The sequence below is a fragment of the Nilaparvata lugens genome, chromosome 3 (genome assembly GCF_014356525.2).
Source record: "Nilaparvata lugens isolate BPH chromosome 3, ASM1435652v1, whole genome shotgun sequence".
NCBI classification, from domain to species: Eukaryota; Metazoa; Arthropoda; class Insecta; order Hemiptera; family Delphacidae; genus Nilaparvata; species Nilaparvata lugens.
In genome coordinates, this window is record NC_052506.1 from 97,388,315 (window position 1) to 97,413,781 (window position 25,467).

At 33.1% G+C, this 25,467-nt stretch overlaps 1 protein-coding gene and 1 non-coding gene across 2 annotated transcripts in view; both read right to left on the reverse strand.

Annotated features, from left to right (window-relative positions):
- LOC111048840 overlaps nt 1-25,467 on the reverse strand; it is a 59,823-nt gene that overhangs the window by 18,860 nt on the left and 15,496 nt on the right. The window contains exons 2-4 of the mRNA XM_039422984.1: nt 24,777-24,956; nt 11,602-11,712; nt 5,934-6,076 (exon numbers count right to left, since the gene is read on the reverse strand). Coding sequence (XP_039278918.1) covers nt 5,934-6,076; nt 11,602-11,712; nt 24,777-24,956 — 434 coding nt within the window. The remainder of the gene's footprint in view (nt 1-5,933; nt 6,077-11,601; nt 11,713-24,776; nt 24,957-25,467) is intronic.
- Nucleotides 19,838-19,910, reverse strand: Trnav-aac. Its single transcript has one exon. It is a non-coding gene; the product is annotated as a tRNA-Val (tRNA).

Below are 25,467 nucleotides of genomic sequence, written 5' to 3' on the forward strand. Positions count from 1 at the left end.
ATCCTAAAATCCTAAAGTCCTCGTTGTCCTTGGTTATAATATATAATGAATAATAATTAGCGCGTTGTGCTTCGTTGCACCTCTGCTCACTATAGCAGCCACAGCAGTCACTGTTACCAACTTCATTTCGATTTTGCTGCACTGTTGCTCCATATAACCTACTAAGTATTTTGCGTTGCCATGTTGCAAATCTGGAGTGCAGAAAAATTTTTCCCGCACTAGAGCGGAAAAGTGATTCTTTGCGTTCTGTAATCAGTGCAGCAATGGCCACTTTTCAACGTAACTGTAGGAAAAATATATTCCTTACAGCACAACTTGAGCCTTTCTAACAATACATACAAAAATAGAAACCTCTTAACTCTAAGCAACAATTATTTCACTCTCAAAGAACTCTTCAACACTATAAAAAGAATTTATCACAAGCTAATTCAATAACCTCGTCTCAAATTTATTTTCTGTCTCCAATATGTCTCCAATGTCTCCAAATGGGTAATTTATTGTAAATTTTTATACCAAAAGTATAATAGCTTTTTGGATAATCTCTGATAGGGAATATCAATCCTATGACAATTTCTTGTGTTATGGCTATGAGTCCAATGTCTTAATTTTAAATTGGATGAGTTTTTTAACATGCAGTAATACTGTATTTATATAGAAATTCACTATTTTCATTATTCTAAGCTGGACAAAAAGAGGCTTACAATGTGCTAGTCTATGAGAATCAGTTGAAACTCTGACCACCTTCTTTTGCAATAATAAAATATCATTATTATTATTATATAAAATCAGTGGATGATGAAGTCAATGGAAAAGATTGAGAGAGAGAGAGAGAGAGAGTAAGAGAGTTGAGGTAAGTGCTTGAGATGGAGTACCAATGATATTGCCGATAAAATTGATGGATCAGAGGTGAATTTGATAGTCACGCAACCTTGTATTATTCAACCTTCATTCACAGAACACCCACAGTTTTTCCTATCATCTTTTTCGAATGATTTTCAAGGAAATAATATAAAAATCTTGGTGAATCACACTGTTGGAAATTTACTTTCTGGAAAATGTATGTATTAAATGAAGTAACTCATACCTAATAGCTAGTATTGTTATTAATAAGACTACCAGGGTCACATATAGCTTCACGAAAACAACTACTAGGACTATCTGCTTGAGTTAACAGTGAAATTTGCAACGAAACCCCCTATACCATGGGATATATTCTTATGCCATCTTTTCTATATGGTTAAACAGCTTAAAACAACTTAATTTAAACAACTTAATTAACTTTACAACTTAATTAAACAACTTAATTTAAACTTACAACGTGTATCACCTACAGGTAGAATAGAATAGAATATTATTTATTGTCATTAAACACATAGTGCTATAGACATAGTCATCAAGAAACTACATTGGATTAAATTGAACGGGATAGATCGCCGGAAGTTTTGTGTGGAAAATGTGAAAAAAAAAGAAATGGGGAATCTAACTTTGCAGAACATCTGATAACAAATAATCACAAGTTCAAAGTTAAGGAGAATGTTGAGTTTCTGCATGATAATAACAAAGGAAGATCTTTGAATATTCTAGAGGCTTTAGAAATAACAAGAGTAATTAAGGAAAATTCCCAGTATAGTTTAAATGACCATATTCATTTCAACCAATACAACACTACGAATTTAGTTTTATCATAAAATTGTAAGCATACATTAGTTAATAGTTTTTCCATTTACATATTTGTTTTATTATCTTTCACACTTTTTTTCTCGGTTCTTATTTTGTACTGAAAGTAAATTTTGTTATTATGGCGATTCTGCTGCTTGAGCCGCCATTTTGTCACACCGTTGTGGGGGAGGAGACTGTCTAGCTGGGCCAATGGCAGGCGTTCATGCCCTTGACCAATAGCAGTACTCGCCTACTAGTATAAATTCTGCTGCTTCTGTATTTAGTTTTAATTATCAGAGATTGACAATGGTGTAATAACCGAAACCGGTCTTTCTAATTATCAATAAATCAGTGGTTTTTGACAATTTCTCAGTCTTTTTCATTCAATGTCATATTTAGTAAGGTCGAAGACGTATGACTCGCTGAAAACGGCAGAAGAGTTGAACATTGATCTGTTTAGTAACTTGAGAATAGTACAAATAAGTAAATTTATTACCGAATCAGAAGGCTACGACGAAGAGTTTACCAAGAATCTGTTGGGAGAGTAAAGACATATAGAGAAAATGATGAGATAAAGGAATGTGAGAAAAAGGAACATGAAGAGAGACGAGAACGTAAGGAAAAGGAACGTGAAGAGAGACGAGAACATAAGAAAAAGGAACGTGGAGAGAGACGAGAACGTGATGAAATATTTACTTTGCAACTTAAGCAGCGATTTGAATTGATAAATTTGAACTTCGAAACAGAGTTCATGTTAACTATTATCACAATCAAGAAGTTAGTCTTGATGTGGAGTTGGTTTCTAACCATGGTAAGTTGGAAAATTTTTCAAAACCTAGATTTGAATACCGAAATCAATCTAAAAATTTACAAGTATTTGATCTAATTCCTTGTAATGATAACTTGTCAAATCCTTGCAATGGAGAATTATTGAAAATCGATAAACAAAAACTTGAAAGTATTAATGGTTATGTCAGTTTAAAATCTGTAGCCTACAATCATCTGTACATTGGAAATGGTGCAGAGAGGAAGGAAGAGGGTGATGATTAGGTGGAAAGGGAACTTAGATGGAATAGTGGAGAGGAAGATGGAATTGAATCACATAATGAAATCAAGGAAAAACTTGGAGAACGGAAAGAGAGTGTACAAAAAATGAGGAGAGATGAGAAAGACGTGGAAATGGAAGAAAGTCAACGTATGAGTTTGAAAAGAAATGAGGAAGAAATATTGGCTAGTATTAGAAAAAGTGAAATTGATAAGAACAATCATAGATTGAAGAATATGTATGAATTGATGTATACTCGAAACAAAATACGTACAATAGTCACACTCATAAATACAGAATAAAGCAATTCACACAAATCAATATGAAGTCTGAACACACATAACAATAAGCTTACACGAAATATACGAGTTCAATACATGAATAATACTTGAATAGATATTAAAATTCAAATTCAAATTTATTCAAGTAAGTCACAATACATTCCGGTCTATACTCGAATCTACAATAAATTACAGTACAACAGCTAATTATGCAACAAATTTCACATATTATGAAAACTTATTAATTACAATGAAGATTGAATGCAACATTAGAATATTGATAATATAGTATTGTCATGTAACTACATACATCAGCGGTGTTTCAACAATGAATAAATGATAACTTCAATGAATAAATATACACCCCACTATGAACTATATGTGTTGGGGTATAAGTAATTAGTTGCTTATTGCGTGTTATAATTACTATTTACAAACTTCATTCACTGATATAGGATTAAAGTTTTTTATAATAAAATTAGTAAAAATTTATAATACAAACAAAATTATGAAATTGGTAGATAAATATTAATATTCTACTAAGGATAATAATAAGAAAGGTTATTTTAGAAAAATGAAAAACAGTAAAGAGAAGAATGAAGAATAAATAGTTTCAATATTTACAGTCTAACTAAATTTTCACAATTTTCCACCCTAATATCAACCAACCAGGAAAATAAACTTTTCTTGAACCTGTATCTATTGAATTCTGCCCTAATGTAACTTGGTATTGAATTGTAAATTTTTGGTCCCAAATATATGTAGTGTTCATCCTTGGTACTATTGAATGCGTGTTTCTCTGCCTTGTTTGATGGTTATGATCTGCCAGTCTTATGTGTTCGTTGTTTCTCCTCATTCGCGTGATGTTAGCCTGGATGTAGAGTTGTCTTACACTCAGTACTTTACTGTCCTTGAAAAGAATGTTCGTGGGGAATTGATTCTCCTTGAGGCCTATTATTTTTAGTATTCGTTTTTGAAGTTTATAGAGAGGTTCAACATGTATAAAATTCGTAGCTCCCCAGATAATTATGACGTATCTTAAAATTGATTGCACTAAAGAAAAATAAACAGTTTTTAATGTCTCATAGTTGAGGATTTTACGGAGTTGATAGAATTTGTAGAGAAGCTTCCTGATCCGGGTAATTGATAGATTAATGTGCTTGTCCGATTCGAATTTGTTGTCCACTATTGTTCCTAAATATTTTATTTCATTGACTTGTTGAATTGAAGGGCAATCACACGGGTTGTTGGTGCTTCCACAGTGATGAAGGATTATTGAAGAATCCGGTGGTCTCGTCCGTTCTGTCAGAGAAAAGGCTAAAAATTTCGTTTTTGTTGCATATACTGTAAGCAAATTTTCTCTTAACCATTTATCGACTTTCATCAATTCTTCCTGTGCCAGATAGCCTATAATTACATTTAAACAGTGAAATAAGTCATGAAAAAGAAAGACCATACTCAGATCATGCCATTCTTGAAGTGAATAAAGTGGTTTGGCTTTCAGGAACTTGAGCATTTTAAATTTAAATTTTCCTAGCATCTAGTGGTAACTTATTAAATATTTTTATACTCATATAATCAAAATTTATTTCAGTCCAAGTTGACTATCTATGCGTTACCTGCAGCTGATACCTATTTATTGTGACATGACTATGAATATCACTTCTTTGCATTAATTTATCAAGATTGCCTTTAGCAAAAAGCAAACAAGTGGATATTAATCGATTCATCAATTAAAAAGTCAATTCAAGTGAAGTTTGTAACCGTTCTTATTAGAGCTTTTTTATTCAATTTGTTTTTTGTAATATCTACTTCTAATGCTATTTCATGGGTGGTTTATTGATTTAATTTTATTATTTTAGTTGCCTGTCGCACTCTTAGATGTAGGCTATACACAGATGATACAATAACAATTGGAAGAGATACAGTTTTTGGGCATGGACCTGTTGTACCTTTCCTAAAGTATATTAACTGTACATCTTAAATTGAATTTATGAATGAATTAGCAGGTAACCCGTGCTCCCCAAGGGTCTAACTAGTAGTTTTGCGAACAGTAGACCTCGCGCAGTTATAAATCACAGTCTCTTCTAATACTGTCAATTCTGTCCTGTCCTGTCGTGTCGGCGATATATCGATGTATTTAACGACTAATGGCTGTTTGGGTTGTTGTATCAACAATGCTAATAATTTGATGTAAACAGCTATATGCTACTATCATCAAAAGCTTACCGAGTTGAAAGCAGAGAAAAGTCGGGAGAAAATACTATGCTACTTCAAGTTATCAATTGCATGCCTCACTGCATGCAATTAATATTCGACACAACAGCTGTTTCCTCACTGAGTTACATTAAGATATTGAATCGCATGCGTCATTGCATGCTATTTATGATCCACTCGACAGCTGATTTATGAAGAATAGTCTGATTTTTACTATAATATTGGCGTATGGAGGAGGCTCCTTTTCCTTTTATATTATTTAATCTTGAAATAAAAAATTTCCAAAAATCTTGTATATACGTCGACACGCAATTAAAAAAGGAATATAACTGTCAAATTTCGTAAAAATCTATTACCGCGTTTCGCCGTGAGTGCGCAACATATAAACATAAAGAGAAATGCAAAACCGTCAACTTGAATTTTAGACCTCACTACGCTCGGTCAATAAACATAAAGAGAAATGCAAAACCGTTGACTTGAATCTTAGATCTCACTTCGCTCGGTCGATTAAAAACTTGAGTAATTGAAAACTTGACCTACTAAAATCTTAAAGAATTCAAAATAGGCCTGTAACTATCCTCGGTAACTTAAGACTCTATACGGAAAATTTCAAGCTAATCAGTCCAGTAGTTGAGACGTGATGATGCGTCATTCGTGAATTTCCTATCCCGCACGCGTATAAGCCGATTCTTTCCTTTATTATTTTATAGATTATATGTTCAAATAATTACCTTATCCGAATACTCGACAACATCCCTCATGTTCCGGGGATATCCTGACACGAGGTAAGTTTTTGCAGCCGGCGACATTTTCATTTCAAGCATTAGCACCTCCGTTACCGTCCGACTCGACAGCTGACTGAAGTCTTTCATATCTGCAAACACAACATTCCATCATTGAATCGCACAAATTTCTTGTAATTTATACAGGGTGTCCCACGAAAAGCATAAGAGCTGGAGAACATAGAATGTACATGAAATTTGCAATAAAAATGTGTAGTAACATTTTCTTTATCGACATTTGTTTTCAAGATATAGGCCTATCAATTTTTCGATATTTTTACCTAGAAAACAATCATTCAGAATCCAATTCTAAGGATTTGGTTAGGGAGAGGAAGGAATTCCTAATAAGATTCAATCAATTTCCTTCTTTGTTTGACGTTTTTGAACTTTTTATGAGCACTCAATGGTGAAAATATTTATTTGTCGAGTTCAAAGGAAAATTTCAAACAGTTTGAACGCTCATAGAAAGTTCAAAAACTTCAAACAAATGAAAAATTATAGTCAATTCAAGAAAAATATTCCATATTTATTATAAAAATTCATTATAAAATTATTCAAAAATATAATTTTTGCTTAATATAATATTGATTGTTTCAAACAAGAATGAACAGTTGATATTACATCGATAAACCTGTATCAGCTACCGTCCATAGAAGGCATTGGATCGGCAATGTTTGTCTCCTATCTCTCTCCACTTCCATTACAACGTGTACCTCACTATAATTTGAAGGTTTAGAGATAAACAAAGCAGGGTTGTTGGATGTGGGAGTTGGCATTTGGAGCATCGCACGCAAATGTTGTCATTGACCTTATAGGGCTTATGGTGCTAGTGCTCGTGTGTCTCGTGTGAGTGCTCGTGTGTGGTCGTGCGAGAGCCATCACAACTCCCATTCATCAATTGTCACAGATTCGATAACTTGATCACTCGGTCAATTACGATTGCAAGCAATTGCTGAGTGTCACTTATATTACGTGTTATGATTATGAATGAAAATCGCTTCCTGGAATTGTGTATTGATTTTGTATGTAGACGGATATTGATTTCTGTGTTAGCAATAGTTCTGTTTTAATACCACATACACGCTATTCTAAATTGTTCGAAATACCACATTGAAAACTTTCTATTTAAACATTTTTAAGGAAGTTATACAGAGTGTTCTGGAAAAGGGTGGCTATAAGTCAGGGTGTGATTCCTCACATTAAAAGAAGAAAAAACGTTCCAATTAACATTGATCCGAAAATGCTTAGTAACCAAGTCATACAGGGTGGACGATTTCGTCTGAATTTCAGTTCCCCTGCTGAGACGAAGCCCTGCAGGTATTTGTTGGCTGTTAATTAAGATGTAAAATTTAGCGTACTCTGTGTAAAATGAACTGAAAAATTGAATAAACCCGTTTCTAGACCTGTAGCTACAGTAATTTTCAAGATATGTGACAAAATACGTGAAACTTTGTCCCAAAAAACATAGTGAATCTGTTTCAAACCTTAGAGGAGCTTGTTTTTCAGGACCAAGTTTCCCGTATTCGTCACATATCTTGAGAATTACTGTAGCTACAGGTCTGGAAACGGTTTTATTCAATTTTCCAGTTCATTTTACATATGTACATCTGAATTAACAGCCAACAAATACCCGTATGGCTTCGTTTCAGCAGGGGAACTGAAATTCAAACGAAACCTTCCGAATTTTATGACTTAGTAACTAAGCATTTCCGGATCAATGTTAATCGGAACGTTTTTCCTTCTTTTGATGTGAGAAATCATACCCTGACTTATGGCCACCTTTTTCAGAACATTCTGTATATTTAAAGAGTTATTGCATTCATTCAGTAGGGTTACAGAAACTACGATTAATGAGTATTTGTAAGTGTGGATTGTACAGTGTAACTTGGTTATTGCTGCTTCGGCCACGGATATAACGTCATTCATTCATAGGTCCTGTCAAACTACAAGTAATTCACATTGCGAAAACCTCAGATTTATCGTCAGTAAATTATAAAAGCTCTTATATATCGTCAAGAAAATTGGGCCGAGAACTAAATTTTTTCTGAGAGGACTGTTCAAAGGAAATCATAGACTTCTTTATGCAGTAGGTACCTGTTGCACAAAAGCCGGTTAAATTTTAACCGTGTTTAATTCCAAGAGAGCCAATCAGAGAAACCGTCTTTTCAAAGAAAACCCCTCTTCGATTGGTTCTCATGAAATTAATCACGCTTGAAATTCAACCGGGTTTTGTGCAACTGGGCATTATGACTTCCTATGATCATGCTTATAAGTTGTGCATTGTCATTTCCATTTTCGTACTTGAACATAAGGACTTGTTTGTTTATTCATATTTTGATTTTTAGATGTGAGTTTTTAGATGAGATTAAATTTCATGTTGAAGTATAAACTTCCCAAATTACCATTATGGAAGTGTTTTCCATATAGAACTATGTTTCTTAATGTATGCTCGGTTTGAAATAATCACGATTTTGAAACCTCTTTTATGGTGGCATTCTGTTACAGCGTCATTAAAAGTTCGGTTCCTTGAATAACCTTTCAACCAAGTTTCAATGTATCACGCACACAGCTCAGTGGAACACATTAACGCGGACCAATTCCATGAATCAATCACTATTTTTATTGATCAATGAATCGATTGCTGTCTATCGGTCATGTGAAGTCTCCATCAATCATGTTTCTCTACGAATTATTTGGGACAAATGTCATTCATATATGACGAATATTCATTTGGGACAGATTGAACATGAAAATTGAACTAAGGCATACTTACGCGACTCAAGTTGAGAAAAGACTGCTAGTCTCTTCTCGACGCAGCATATGTTTTCAAATGGTGAGGTCGCGGAGACTAGAATCGACTGGTCTGAGTGTCACCATTTGAAAACACAGACTAGAGTCGCAGTCTCTTCTCGACTTGAGTTGCGTAAGTGTGATTTGAGCCTTAAGGTGCGTACACATATACGCGCCGCGAACATGAGCAATTCACTTTTAATCAGCTAATGCCAAGCTTTTTATATCTGCATCTTACCGTTTCTGTAAAAATATAGATATAGTCAGCTGATTAAAAGTGAATTGCTCATGTTCGCGGCGCGTATATCTGCACCTTAAGATGTACGGCGGGTTGCCAAAAAAATGTACCCCTATAGGTATATGACTCACTAAGTGCCGGTTTCCGAGCTCGAGATTCAGCTAAGCTCTAGAATTTGAACATCTGGAGTCATAGAATCGGCTTTCCAAAACGGGGTCCTGGTCGTATTCCACGTTCAAATTAAATTCGGCAAAACTAGAAAATTTAACACGAAATAAAATAAAGAGAAAATAGTGTAAAATTTCAGCTAATTTTTAATTATTTAGAAATGTTTCATTCCGTCAAGGAAAAACGTTTCCAATTATAGAAATGAGGAAATAAAGCGTGAAAATATAAATACAAAAACTGCGACTACGGCCCGCTTCGGAAAGCCAATTCTTTGACTCCAGCTGTTAGAAGTCTTGAACTTGGCTAAATCCCGAGCTCGGAAATCCGGCCCTTAAGTGAGCCGTCCACTAGAACCGTTTTCGTCCGAACTAGCATCGGCCGAAAACTGTCGAACGATCCCACAACAAAGAAACGAATAGATACTCGTCCATTGCATCAGGTTCATACGGCCGTCTCCGGCCGATCAATTTTTCGATCCAAATTGAATGGGATATTCCAGCTCTATCCGGCCGTACTAACTAGTCGAGCTAAGACAACAAAGTGTTACTAACCTAAAATTGTTTCACAGTCTTGTTTTTTTTATGTTGTTCTGTTTTATAAAGTTGTAACTATGGACAATGAAAAGTTGATAAGTTTGTTTCAAGAGAATGTTCCATTGTGAGATGTGAGAGACAAAATAGATCATTGTAAAATCTCAATATAAACATTGTTTATGAAAAATTTTGGTGGCTATGATAGTAATTAATTTAATAATTTTGGCAACTAGACGGTTCCAATGGACGACCATATTCCGTTGAATTAACGGCCGGCAGATTCGTCCGAGTCAGAGTTGGTAACAAGTTGAACCAGAAACGTAAGCAATGATGTACGACGGGTTGCATAAATCATCCCCTTAGAAAAATGATTCACTTTATTCAGTCAGCAAGAGTTGGGGAGTAAATATACATTACTCTTCATCAGAAATGCTGACAACGTAAAATTTGAGAGCTTTGATGTACGGCGGGTTGCCTATATTACTCCGTTTGGGATAGCATTCAGAATAGTTATAGTACTTTTTAATGTTTTTTTTTTGAATGGTAACTATAATGAGGTCCACGTTATAATGGCAGTGAAGAAAGATAACAGAGCAATGTTGCCGATCCTCTGTCTTGTCAATGTCTTCTATAGACGGTAGCTGATACAGGTTTATTGATGTAACATTTGTTCATTCTCGTTTAAAATAATCAACTATATTTTATCAAGCAAGAAATTATATTTTTCATTATTTCCATAATGGAGAAGAAATATCTTGTTGATTAATTATTACTTCTACATTGTTAAAAGACGATCTGGCAACAGAGCAAACCGTGAAAGAGGTAGCGCTATACGTTTTGTTGAATGACAGACAAGGATAGCAATACCATCACCAATCAAACACTACCTTTATAACGTGGACCTCACTATAGCTCTAGTAACCCCCTGGGTTGGAAAACTCGCTCATTAAACTGTTGTTTTGTAATCTTTAAACCAGCAACATTTAATATCATACAGAGTTGGTGAACATTGTGGAACAGCTTATTGTTTCTTCCATAAGAATAAATTGACAGTCGGTTTCTTCGGGGATCCTATTTGAAATGAAAATAGCTATTTTCAAAATAATTACTCTGACGCTCCAACATTTTTGTCCCTCATATCAATTCAAATTCATTCTTTTAATGAAAAGGTGGTCATGTGATACATGATTTCGATACAGACTTTCAGGAGAAAATAAATGGCGAAAACCGTACATTGATATCTCAAACCGTTTCAGTTTGTTGATTCAGTTTGTTGACGTGAAAGTTGTAAACTATGTTGCTGAATTAACCAGCTGAAATGTTATGAATGAATGAATGGAAATACTGTAGTAATTGCATTCAATTAATTCCAGCTGACTGAATGATATATCACAACAAAAATTTTTCATGCACTTTCAATGCTATTATATCCTGAGAAAGGACGGAGGAGTGTGTCAATTTTTTTGTCCAACGAACTTGACCTATAAAAAGGTTCGAAGAGGCTTCAAAATTTGAAGCTGATTGATCAATTCTTTCTAAAGTTATTGTAGAGCATACAAGCAGACGGACAACGACTTTGGCCTTCAGTAAGTCAAAAGTGAGAACTCACTAACGCTCGTTCAATTATAGACCAGCAGGTAACCCGTGCTCCGCAAGTGTCTGATTAAAAACTTGACAAACTGAAAACTTATTATATCTTGAAGAATTCAAAATTGGCCTGTAACCATCCTCAGTGAATTAAGAATATATAATTATATACAAAATTTCAAGTTAATCAATTCAGTAGATGAGATGTGATGATGCGTCATTCGTGAATTTCCTATCCCGTACGTTTATAAGCCATTTATTTCCTTCATTATGTTATAGATAATTGAGTAAATTAGCTTACCATTCCCTATAGTATACTGTTGCAATAAATCAGTCATATTGATATGCACGATTCCGCGCTTCTCCTGGGTTAAATTATCACAATGGGTCACCTTTCCACTGCCGGGGCCACCTATCAACAAAAATCATCAATTATTTCAATTCTAAATAAATTATTTATAATGATAACCGTAATCGAAAACGATTGTGAAACAAACATAATATTGTAAACACCAGATGGATGGAGGCCCGGACAAGATATTTTTCTCGGACCCATCCCGTGTGTTCAGGACACGTTTAATAGTCGGTCCCGGCTGCACGAAAAGCAGTCGTTAAGTCATATCAGAGGCCCTGAAATTGATCAGCTGCGACCTGAAAACTCGGACACCAGACCTACATCACTCGATATTGTTATTGTTATACCATTGTCATATTCCTTGTCCAACTATTTATTTATTTATTCGTGGACAGAATCACAAATCATATAAATATGATTAGGAAGGAACAACAGGCTTGGCCCAAATCTATTCCATTCCCAAATTTTGATAAATTAATAAAATGTCCAAAAAATAAGTTATGTTTCTACTGTAAGTTCAATTTTCGTCCAAAAATATATTTGAGCTTTTTGAATATTACCAACTATTTTTTTTTTATCTATCCTATACTATTGAACGAGCAATTTCTGTTTATATGTTTGGATGTTTAGATGTTTAGATGTTTATATGTTTGTATTGCACCGGATCTCGAAAACGGCTATAACAATTCTTACTAAATTCAGAACATAGTAGGTTTATAATATAAAGATTCGATTGCACTAGGTCTCATCCCTGGGAAAATTAGCTGAAGGACATTAAAAGGATAATTATCATTCATCCTTGGAAAAACATCTGATAATAATTATTTCGTCGTCTGTTGGTGATGGAAGAGAGTGAGCGCGAGTTCATGTGTGTGGGACTGTGTCAAAATTATGTATCAGCTGTTGAACTTTTGTAATCATTCAACCAGGTACTTAGTGTTGGTTGTAAAAAAGCCGGGTTATTTTCAATCCTGATCAATTCAGTACATCCATCTTTTTGAAATGTTCTTCTCTGATTTGGCTCACAAGAAGTTAATCAGGATTAAAATTTAACCGGCTTTTGTGCAACGTGAGGGAAATTTTTGCATTCCTCTGGGAATTAATCTCAATTTACTGTGATTAGATAGAACATTTCTGTATGAATGTTATGAATGTTATTATAATTTCTTCTTTCGTAATAAATTTTTCATGCTTTTGTACTCCAGAGCGAAGCTCGGTCCCAGATATTGAATATAATTGCTGTACGAAGAACGGCATTTAGTGGACAATTAGTATAGTATTCTGGTAAAACGAGGTAAGTCTAAAAGTTGTAGAGGGGAACAATTAATTATTGCCGTTTTCCGACGAGAAATCGCTTTTCTTTGCTATAAATAATTGAGTCAATCAGTGGGGCAGAATTATATTGCACCACTTCTCATCAGACCAAGTCTCAACAAAGACAAAAGTCGAGTATTGAGTCAATTAACAATCGATAAAAAGCTTTAGCTGTGACATTAGAAAGAGAAGAAAAGAGAAAGACAATTCAAGAAGGGAAGGATGGAAGAAAGAGAAGGAAAGAGGAGGAAGGAGGAGAAGGAAAGAGAAAAACGGTTGACACACTGATAGTGAGTTTCATTCTAGAATGTCAGCTACCAATATATGAGAAGCATCGATATATATATTTATGAGGACTGCTAACAACTCGAATATCATTTAAAAAACAGTAGATGGTAGTTTTATCAGTTTTTGCAGCTAATTAGTTGACATTTCTGTGCCAAATGTTCAGGTGCATTGGAGAATTAAAACGGTTTGAGGTTGAGATTCAAACGAATCCGTCAGTATTGAATGAATATGGAACATTGTTGGTGTCTATTAGGAATGCTGACACCGGAAAGTTTGAGCGTAGGCGTCTGCCAATGTCGAACTCGGCTTCTGTTTTATTTCATAAACTCTAAACTAGTACCAAAGCAAATTGAGTGTATTCTAATAGGAAAAATGTATTCTATTTCTACCAACCTCTTTGCTAGTATGGTACCTCTAGTGAGGTCCACGTTATAATGCCAGTATTAACATTAGTGTTGCTATCCTTGTCTATCATCAAACAAAGCAGATAGTTCTATCCTTTTGTAGCCCCGCAATGCTGCGAGATCATTTTTTGACAATGTAAAAATCCTATTATATTAAGCGAGCAATTTCTGTATATATTTTATATTTGGCTATTCATATTCTTTTTTTTTATAATTGGTTATCTACTGAGCCACAAATGGCGACCTCGTGCTCTCCTAAAATTTGAAAATTGTAGATTTCTGTTATTTGTTGTAACACGTGCTCTGAAAATATTGTATTGTAAGAATATGGACACTCGAAGAGCTAGAATAATAAAAAGAACCGTTTCTCGAAACTATTGAGAATACATTTGAATAGCCTACCTAGCCAGACGACAGTGGTATTCTTTCCAGAATAGTTTGAAACAAAATCAATTCTTTTCATAGAAACTTGCTAACAGTATTCTAAACATTATTCACAGACACGCTTACAATAGAAACCACATGGCCTACTGTGTCTTGTGTTAACCCTTGCATATAGCTATAGCATAAGTTGATGGCAGGTAAATGTAGATTACATATAGCAATATAGATATATTATAGTTAGGAGAGAAGTGAAATATAGATATTATGTAGTTTACAATGTAACCACGTGGTTAGCATATGAAGTAATTATATTATTATTGAAGCAATTATTTGATGAGCAATTATTTGAATAAACATGATATGAGTAGATGTCTTTATAAATTAGGTCATGAAGTAGGTTAGGCTATGTAGAAATTATTCAAATAATATATGTTGTACAATGAATTATAATGTAATAATTATTATAAGCTAAGTGAGTTAGTTGAATCCGATTTCTTATGCTAAAGGTAAATTTGTAAAAAGAATTAGGTATCTTTGATTGAAACATGTTTACAATTAGTATAGTTATACAATGAGTATGAGAAACCTGCTTAATTAATTAAGTATCTTATTAATTTGATTTATTCAATTCAGTTGTAATGATGTACTGTATGACATTTTATTTTGTTCTTCATTTCATGTATTTATTAGTGAAGTATTTTTCATATTAGATTTATAAGATTGATCACTGTATTAATCAAATTCGATGAGGATGTATTCAATTGTCAGTATCCAAACTTCAGAGTTTAAATATTGGTAAAATATATGATATAATTTGTTTTAATAATGAAGGGGAGCCATAGTTTAAAATGATATATCATAATAAACATTATAGTAAATTCAAATTGGTATTTGAATTCAGTTTGTAAGCAGAATATTAGGCTGAAGAGTTTGAGTGTAGGCGGAGCTAGAGGGCGAAGGGTGATGAGGGGTGGAAAATCGTGGTGCTAGTATATATGCAGGCAGACCATGTCTTAAGAGTTTAGTCTCTCTTTGTCTCTTGGATTTTGGACAGTGTTCAGTGTAGGAGTGAGTTTTTGGTTTCAGACTCCAATTATCCTAAAGGGAATTGACTGAGCCAGGTAAAGTTTGTATTTAGAATTTTCAATTCTCCTTATTTCAAATCCACACCACCCCACCCTAAAAAGCCCAAATAAGTGCATCAAATTTCATAGCATCATAGTAAAGAGCAAACTTAATTATTACTTCTTTTTAGATTCATATCTATAGACACAGTCTTAATTCATTTATTGAAGCTTATAGTTGAAATTTTCTTGTAAGCACAAATAATATTTTTTTAAAGCAAGGCTCCCCTAATCACAATCATTCTTAAAAATTTATTAATTCTTTTTATTTTTGACTGTAATCATATTTTTAACTAGTGGAATTCAATATTTTAATTTTATATTTTACTCTTCAACTAATCTGATAAATAGGAACTGTTTGTTAAATTTTACTGTATAAAACTAAACTTGAACTGAAGTACTTTCAAAAACTCAATCATCTTGTATATTTTGAATCATTACTATACTTAAATCAATTTTATAAATTCATTTCAATTTAAATTTTATTAATAAATTTATAATTAACCTTTGTTTTGCCTTTCACTTTATAAATTCCCTTACACACGACCCTGATCTATCTCTTTTTATCTTTTTCCTCTATACTATTATTAGTTCAGTGAGTGAAGTATAAGTATCCACACAGTGAGTGAAGTTATATAGTACAGTGTATTTTATCAATTCATAGTAATTGATTGGCGCCGGGCAAAATTCCGTATAGAGTGAGGGAGTTCCAAACCCATTCTGAACAAAAAACGACAGTGGAAAGAGTTCACTACATTTATTTATGGTTATTTATGTCCAACGGATCTCGTAAGCGGCTCTAACGATTTTCACGAAATTTGGAACATAGTAGGTTTATGATATAAAAATTCGATTGCACTAGGTCTCATCCCTGGAAAAACTCGCTGAACGACATCAAAAGGATAATTATTCATCCTTGGAAAAACAGCTGAGACTTTCGTCGTCTGTGGATAGTAAAAAAGTTTGTGAGACGCACTCAGTCTGTAGAAAATCAAAATATCTCATCCCCGAAATTCATAAGCTGACATATACCCAGCTGTAAAATATAAACACGATCATTTTAGAGAATTATTGTGTTCTGTTTATCAATAAATAAAAATAACGAGCGAAGCTCGGTGCCTCGATATTATTATTAATTGAAAAAAAAATCTAATCTCAATCATGGAAGTTTACTATTAAAAAAATCTGGTGTGGTACACTCACACAACTTTCCTTGCTCATTGAACTAACTATAAGCCTCATTCTTAAACGAGAATGATTTAGGGGAATAACATAATGACGATTGGCGGCAACATATTTGAAACTACGATCAGACTTCTGTATAAGTTATGTGTATAGTTGTTTTCAGAGTACTTTTTCCTCTGTGTAAATTGTGAAATTCGATATTTTTTAAAAGTCGTCAAAACAGCTGTTCTACAGATGAAATATCTCGATGTGTTCTTTTTATGAACTGCTCTACCTACCTACCTCATGCACGAGAAAGAGGCTACAAAGTCCATTTCTCAAGGATGGGGAGGATCCCTCATTAGTTTCTCAGAAAGGAGACTCATTCCAGTTAATAAAGCCGATAAATAACTATACAGGGTATGAATTTGAAAAAAATCGGTCAAGTCATTTTCGAGAAAACCGTGAAAAACATGGTTTTTTAGTGATTATCCGCCATTTTTCTCAATAATATTACGGAGCTCCTGGAATTTTTCCAGAAATAAGACTCATGTCAGCTGATAGGGCTTATAAATAGCTATCCATGGTATAAATTTGAAGAGAATCGTTGGAGCCGTTTTCGATAAAACCGTGAAAAACATGGTTTTTTAGTGATTATCCGTCATTTTTCTCAATAATATTACGGAGCTCCTGAAATTTTCCCAGAAATGAGACTCATGTCAGTTGATAGGGCTTATAAATAGCTATCCATGGTATAAATTTGAAGAAAATCGTTAGAGCCATTTTCGAGAAAAACGTGAAAAACATGGTTTTTTAGTAATTATCCGCCATTTTTTCCGCCATCTTGGATTGAATTTTATTGAATTCCTTATTGTCGGGTCCTCATGGTATAAGGACCTTAAGTTTGAAATTTCAAGTCAATCGGTTATTTAGGAATGGAGTTATCGTGTTCACAGACATACACACACACACATACACACACACACACACATACACACACACACATACACTCACACACATACACTCACACAGACCAATACCCAAAAATCATGTTTTTGGACTCAGGGGACCTTGAAACGTATAGAAAACTTGAAATTGGGGTACCTTAATTTTTTTTGGAAAGCAATACTTTCCTTACCTATGGTAATAGGGCAAGGAAAGTAAAAAACGAATTAAATATATTTCTATAGAAGGCCAGTGGCAAGGCAAAGAATCGGCGACGCTGTACCCTATCTTTTTCCAATGCCATTATAACGTGTACCTCACTATAGTTATGTGAGCAGCAGACTTCACGCTCTTATCACTAGACACTTATAAGATATTTTTGTACTATATAACTCAAATCAGATATCAAATCTAGATAGCTCAAGTGGCTTAAAATAAGTTATGACAAGAATAAATTAAATACAAGAATTTAATAGTGCCAAAAAATAGGCTGAAGTAGGGAAAACAAAAAAACTGAATAATAATAGATAACAGTACAGTTTCAAATTCGATTTGATTTTATGAGTTCAGTTTCTTGCTCACATAAGGTTTTCATAAAATAAGGTTTTCGTGAACGTTGCAGACTATTGCGCAAGCCGTTTTTTCAAACAAAACTTTGAATAATGTTAACGATTTGCCAACAAAATTCAATTTTCAATATAAACAAGAAAACTGTCCAAATTCATCAGATAGAAGTTTGCGATCACGTTGATGAATGAATATCAAAGTATTGTTTTGAATGGGATAGCTCACGTATATCAAATTTGTAAATTAACTCCTGTCAATGCAAACCTGAATCGAAATCCATTTAGATGTTATCAAATAATACAATTTCAGTCATCCAAAGAACTTTATAGCGGATTCAGTGGTCAATTCCCTGAAGGTTAACGGTCAATAAAAAATGATCAAAGTTTAACAGTTTGTCTTGTTGTTTTTGCTTATGTATCTAGGTATTATCTATACAGAATGGATTGCTGATTGCTTTTGCAGTAGGTCAATTCCAATATTTTCAATTTCTGTGGGTGGGAATAGTTTCAATGTTATTCAAACAGAAGGTTTGGAGTAATGTGAACTGGTAAACACTCCCACAGTTAATTGAACTATGGAGTAATTATTATATTCTAACAATAATTTTTAGAACTGGTTTTCCATATTATATCAATAAAAGCAATCTGCTTCCTATTGAAAATGACAGAGTGAATTAGAATATTTTGACTTTTGGCTGGATTTTTAAGAAGTTTCCTGTGGATTTTATAGATGTTAAAAAATTACCGGCCAAAGGGTCTCGCAATTGTATTGATCTCCCTTGACAGTTCCATGCATTACGATAGGTTTAATCAATTAAAAATATTAATTAGGACAATTTTGAATATAGTTTTTGTTTAACTTTAAATTCTTCATTCTTTATTGATTCTTACAATACGTAAATCATCAAAATGATAGGGAGAGAAAAAATAAGGTAACCTTGTGCTATTCCTCTCCCAAATTTATATAAAGTTACACATTTCAAGTGTATATTTCTTGTAGTTGCGTAAACAAGATTTATATTTGACTCGCATTGTTTAAGCAACTACAAGAAGATGACACTTGAAAGAAGGTTTCGACGAGTAGGCTACTTGTTGAGTTAAGGTTACACATTATACCGAAATAGGTTACTGTGCATTTAATATAATTATATGTTTCGTATAAATAAATTATTACTTTAACACCAACATGATGAAAGTATTCATAGCCGAAACATGTCTTGTCACAAAGATATGAGTTAAAAGGTGCTTAGTTAATTCATTTACTTAATTTTAATTCTTTTATTTTCATTTTATAGTCTTTTCTCTGCACTTTTGTTTGATGTTTTATGATTCTTCTGTTATAAAGTTTCGATTGTAATTATTAGTTGAATTTAACCTCAACTTTCTGCATTATTTCGAAATATTATGTTTTTCTTTTACTGTTTTGCAACTCTCACCAGCGGGCAAAGATTTTCTTTTTGCTGGTAATGCCTAGATTTTATATTTTATTTCAATTTTATTCAATAAATTATATGTATGAGTAATTATGTTTATTTCATTATATTTTTAACGATATGTCATATTATAAAGAGTTTGTAATATTTTTTTAATATTCTAATTGGCAATAAATAAATTTGAAAAAATATCAAGCTCACTTACTAATTTATTGTATTTATTGTATTAATGTAATGAAAAAAGTGTACTATGATGTTAAATAATGATACACTGTAATCAAATAAATGTTTTAGAATTTTCCATGATTTAATAAAGACACATAACTTGTCTTTTCACTTTTCTAATAAAAGGTTTATACTTACAAAAAACCCTTGGCATTGAGAATCGAATCTTTTTCTAGTAAAAAAGACAACTTATATTGTGTTTTTATTTCATTTCAAAATAATTGTGATTACATTATTTACCCATAGAAATCATTAATGCATTATTATTATCACGGAATTAAACTTCTTATTGTACCTGAATATACGAACAGTTGTTGGGGAGAGCAAAAAAAATCTGTTTCCGCCCAGGATCGAACTGGGGACCTTCTGCGTGTTAGGCAGACGTGATAACCGCTACACCACGGAAACTTGAAAAACTACTCTGTTAAGCAGCTATTTGAGTGAACTGTATCATAGTATAATTTTTAAAGATTCTAAAGGAGAGATAATAATATTATTTTATTATTAAAACTTTAGTAAGTAGTATGTCAAATTTACAGATTGAATTTCTCATAATGGAATAATGATATAATTGTGATTTCAATTATTGATAGCTGTTGAAAAGCAGAAGACAGAAGGACAGAACAGATTGACAGTTTTTGCTTTTTGGTTATGTCTGTGTATGCAATCAAGTACTTGTCTTTTTAGACTGATATAGCTACGTATAGCTGTAGTGATGTTCACGTTATAATGACTGTGATGAAAGATAGGAGAGCAGCGTTACCGATACCGATTTTCTGCCTAGCCATTGCCTTCTATAGAATAAAGCTGATTCCGGTATATCTGATAGTCCATAAAGAAACAATAGTGTAAACAATACGGTACGCTATTGTTTCTCTAAGGATATACGTTCTCAAAAATAATCAATCGTAATATTTTGTTATTCAGGAAAATATATTTTTCAATGATTCAATGATACATTTTCATAATTAAGATTGCATAGGCCTATTCTCTTAATTAATTTTATTTCATTGTAAGGATGAGATATTTCATTGGAGATATGACCATTTAAATATATTGAAAAACGCAAATTGGTCAGTGTATCATTTTTCTCATTTTTTCGGGAGAAATAAAATCATTATCAATTCTGCCTTCTTAAACTTGAATCTGCAAAAGGATTAGCAAAATTCCCTCCCGTTCAGGAATTATCACCACTTAATATATTGAAAAACGCAAATTTGTCAGTGTATCATTTTTCTCATTTTTTCGGGAGAAATAAAATCATTATCAATTCTGTCTTCTTATGCTCCTTGATAGGAGAAGCTCGAATCTGCAAACGGATTAGCAGAATTTCTCCCTTCCAGGAGATATCACCACTTGATATATTGAAAAACGCAAATTTGTCAGTGCATCATTTTTCTCATTTTTTCAGGAGAAATAAAATCATAATCAATTCTGCCTTCTTATGCTCCTTGATAGGAGAAACTTGAATCTGCAAACGGATTAGCAAAATTCTCTCCCTTCCAGGAGATATCACCACTTATTATTTTGAAAAACGCAAACTTGTCAGTGTATCATTTTTCTCACTCTTTCGGGAGAAATAAAATCATTATCAATTCTGCCTTCTTATACTCCTTGATAGGAGAAACTGTAATCTGCAAACGGATTATCAAAATTCCCTCCCGTTCATTGAATAAAATATCACCACTTAATATATTGAAAAACGCAAATTGTCAGTGTATCATTTTTCTCACTCTTTCGGGAGAAATAAAATCATTATCAATTCTGCCTTCTTATACTCCTTGATAGGAGAAACTGTAATCTGCAAACGGATTATCAAAATTCCCTCCCGTTCATTGAATAAAATATCACCACTTAATATATTGAAAAACGCAAATTTGTCAGTGTATCATTTTTCTCATTTTTTCGGGAGAAATAAAATCATGATCAATTCTGTCTTCTTATGCTCCTTGATAGGAGAAGCTCGAATCTGCAAACGGATTAGCAGAATTTCTCCCTTCCAGGAGATATCACCACTTGATATATTGAAAAACGCAAATTTGTCAGTGCATCATTTTTCTCATTTTTTCAGGAGAAATAAAATCATAATCAATTCTGCCTTCTTATGCTCCTTGATAGGAGAAACTTGAATCAGCAAACGGATTAGCAAAATTCTCTCCCTTCCAGGAGATATCACCACTTATTATTTTGAAAAACGCAAACTTGTCAGTGTATCATTTTTCTCACTCTTTCGGGAGAAATAAAATCATTATCAATTCTGCCTTCTAATACTCCTTGATAGGAGAAACTGTAATCTGCAAACGGATTATAAAAATTCCCTCCCGTTCATTGAATAAAATATCACCACTTAATATATTGAAAAACGCAAATTTGTCAGTGTATCATTTTTCTCATTTTTTCGGGAAAAATAAAATCATTTTAAACTTTGCCTTCTCATGCTCCTTGATAGGAGGAACTCGAATCTGCAAACGGATTAGCAAAATTCTCTCACGTTCAGTAGATATGACCACTTAAATTTATTGAAAACGCCAATTGATCAGTGTATTATTATTTTAATTTTTTCGGGAGAAATAAAACCATTATCAATTCTGCCTTCTCATGCTCCTTGATAGGAGGAACTCGAATCTGCAAACGGATTAGCAAAATTATCTCCCGTTCAGGAGATATTACCACTTAAATATATTGAAAAACTTATATTGATCAGTGTATTATTTTTCTCATTTTTTCGGGAGAAATAAAATCATAATCAATTCTGCCTTCTTATGCTCCTAGATGCGAGGAATTCAAATCTGTATACGGATTAGCAAACGTATCTCTCGTTCAGGAAATATGACCACTCAAATATATTGAAAAACGCAAATTGATCAGTATATTTTTTCTCATTTTTTCGGGAGAAATAGAATCATTATCAATTCTCATGCTCCTTGATGCGAGGAACTCGTATCTGCAAACGGATTAGCAAAATTCTCTCCTATTTAGGAGATATGACTACTTAAATATATTGAAAAACGCCAATTGGTCAGCTTATTATTTTTCTCATATTTTCGGGAGAAATAAAATCATCATCAATTTAGCCTTCTTATGCTCCTTGATGCAAGGAACTTGAATCTGCAAACAGATTAGGAAAATTCTCTCCCATTCAGGTGATATGACTATAAGATATGACCATCGCACTCAATATTCCGATTTCTTCCACCTGTTGTTCTATATTCTTTACCATCATGACCTGGCCCTGGTCTGAGGTTTCTCATTGAACGGTTCACCTACCTTGTCTTCCTCTGCATGTTTTTATTTGTTTTGAGGTCTGATATGAGGTTTATTTTTGGAAACTTTGGTGATTTTTTGTTTGGGGATATTCCTGAACATGTGTGGTGAACATCTGAACATCATCACTACTACTAGAGAAGTTACAGCTGATTTGCTGATTGTCTATTCTATGATTATTCCTCAATAATCAGCTCATTATTTGCCATTTTGATGAACTGTGTGATTCTATTATCTTATTACGTGTAAGTTAATTGTGGAATGTTAATAGATAAAAATAAACACTGCCACTCCTACTAATACTAAAGCTGCTAACTAACTGTAAATATCATAGCAGAAGCGTCAACTAGTAATGAAAAAGGACTCGGCGTCCTAAAGCGCTCCACTTAAGGCTGTGCAAAGGCTAAAAATAAACTTTCTACTCGTGATATTTCTCCAAGTTTTTCGATTTGTATATCATCAAGCTAGCAAAATTAAAAAAAAATCAGGAAAACATTTTTTTTCCGATCATTACTTTTTGAGATATCAACGACTGAAGTTTGAATTTTTGGGTCAGAACATTTCAAATTTGGTATGATTTAAATACATGAGATTTAGAGGATGGATTCTTCATGGTATTGTTAATCTAGTAAAACAAAATTTTTTGAAAATACCGGTATCAATTTTTGGAAAAGTTATTCAATTTACCAAGAATAAATCAGCTAAAAGTTATTTTTGGTTATTTTTAGTAAATTGAATAACTATCTTGAAAATTGATATTTTCATAAAATTTTTGTTTTACTAGATCAACAATACCATGAAGAATGTATCCTCTAAATCTCATGGATTTATCTCTTACCGAATTTGAAATGTTCTGTCCCAAAAATTTAAAATTTAGGCGCTCATATCTCAAAAAGTAATGATCAGAAAAATAAATGTTTTTCTGAGAAAACTTTTTCATTTTGATAGCTTGATGATAATATACAAATCAAAAAACTTTGAAAAATATCACGAGTAGAAAGTTTATTTTTAGCTTTTCACAGCCTTAATAAGTGGTCACATAATATAAGTGAGTGCTACTAGCTTCCAATCATAAAAACCAGACTGCTTTGTCGTAATTTGAGTATTGAAAAAGGGATCATTAACAACCAGTTCGTAATTGAAGGTGAAATTGAAGAATAAATAAAATGATAATTATTAAACGAAGATCCAAATTAAATTCTTTAAACCACCACGAAGACTTCTGCTACTGCAAATATTGACAACAGGGTTCACAGCTGCTGCTATAGTGAGGTCCACGTTATGATGGCAGTGAAGGGAGATGAGAGAAAAACGTTGCCGATCCTCTGTCTTGTCAATGCCTTCTATAGACGGTAGCTGAATACAGGTTCATTGATGTAATTAATATTAACGGTTCATTCTCGTTTAAAATAATCAATTATATTTTATTGGCAAGAAATTATATTTTTCAATAATTTCCATAATGAATATGAAATATTTTGTTAATTAATTATTGATTCTACATTGTTAAAAGACGATCTGGCAACAGAGCAAAGCGAGAAAAAGATAGCGCTATTCGCTTTGCTAGATGTTAGGAGAACAACGTTGCCGATCCTCAGTCTTGTCAATGCCTTCTATAGACGGTAGCTGATACAGTTTTATTGATGTAATATTAACTGTCCATTCTCATTTAAAATAATCAATCAAGCAATAAATTTTCTTCAATAATCTCATGTTAAGTGATTATTAATTCTACATTGTTAAAAGACGATCTAGCAACAGAGCAAAGAGAGAAAGAGATAGCGCTATCCGCTTCGTTGAATGATAGACAAGGATAGCAATACCATTGCCAATCAAACACTGCCATTATAACGTGAACCTCACTATAGAAGAAAATTTGATGAGAGTTTTAATAGTAAATTGACGATTTTAATAATTATTATTTATAGATTAGCATAAAAATAGATTTGATTTCTCATCAAATTTCATTAAATAAAATTTGAATTAGAGTTTGATTATTGTTTGACTGACCAAGCACAAAAATGACAGGCACATTGGGCGGCTCAAATTTGACAGGACCCGCATTCTGCATGGGAAACTGGCCCTCGGGTGGTGTGGCGGCGTTGGCGTACCGAAAGATGCCACCCTCATCACTGAACCATGCCCCGCGACCTTTCGACTCCAATTCTTCCGAACCATTTTGATCTCGCTCTGCAACAAAACAGTAACAAATACTATCAAATATACAATACCAATACTAGATGGCATACGGTCAACGTTACCAGCATGTGTTCCGTGCATTTATATGAATGAAATTAATCGGATTTATCGGGATCGGTTTATCGGTTAATTGCAATGCATTGGTTTATCAAGATTTTTTATGGGCTAATCTGAAATTATAATACTATAAAGTTGTCTACTAACGCTTTTTCAGCTTATTAACTTTTTCGTGTCACGTTTTTAGATTCTTGAAGAATTTTTAACTTCATTTTATTCATACAAGTTAAATGAACTTTAAATATTTAACAACATAATTAGAATCGGTGATTCATCCGCTATAAGTATGGAGAATTTTCAAGTTCTAGGTCAATCTTGAGGGGATTAAACGACAATGTATTTGAAGATACAGTGAATGAAATTAGTACCCTTTTTGAAATATTTAATCACAACATGTTTCGGACATTGATGCCATTTTCAAGACTTGAAAGATTTTTATGTTTCT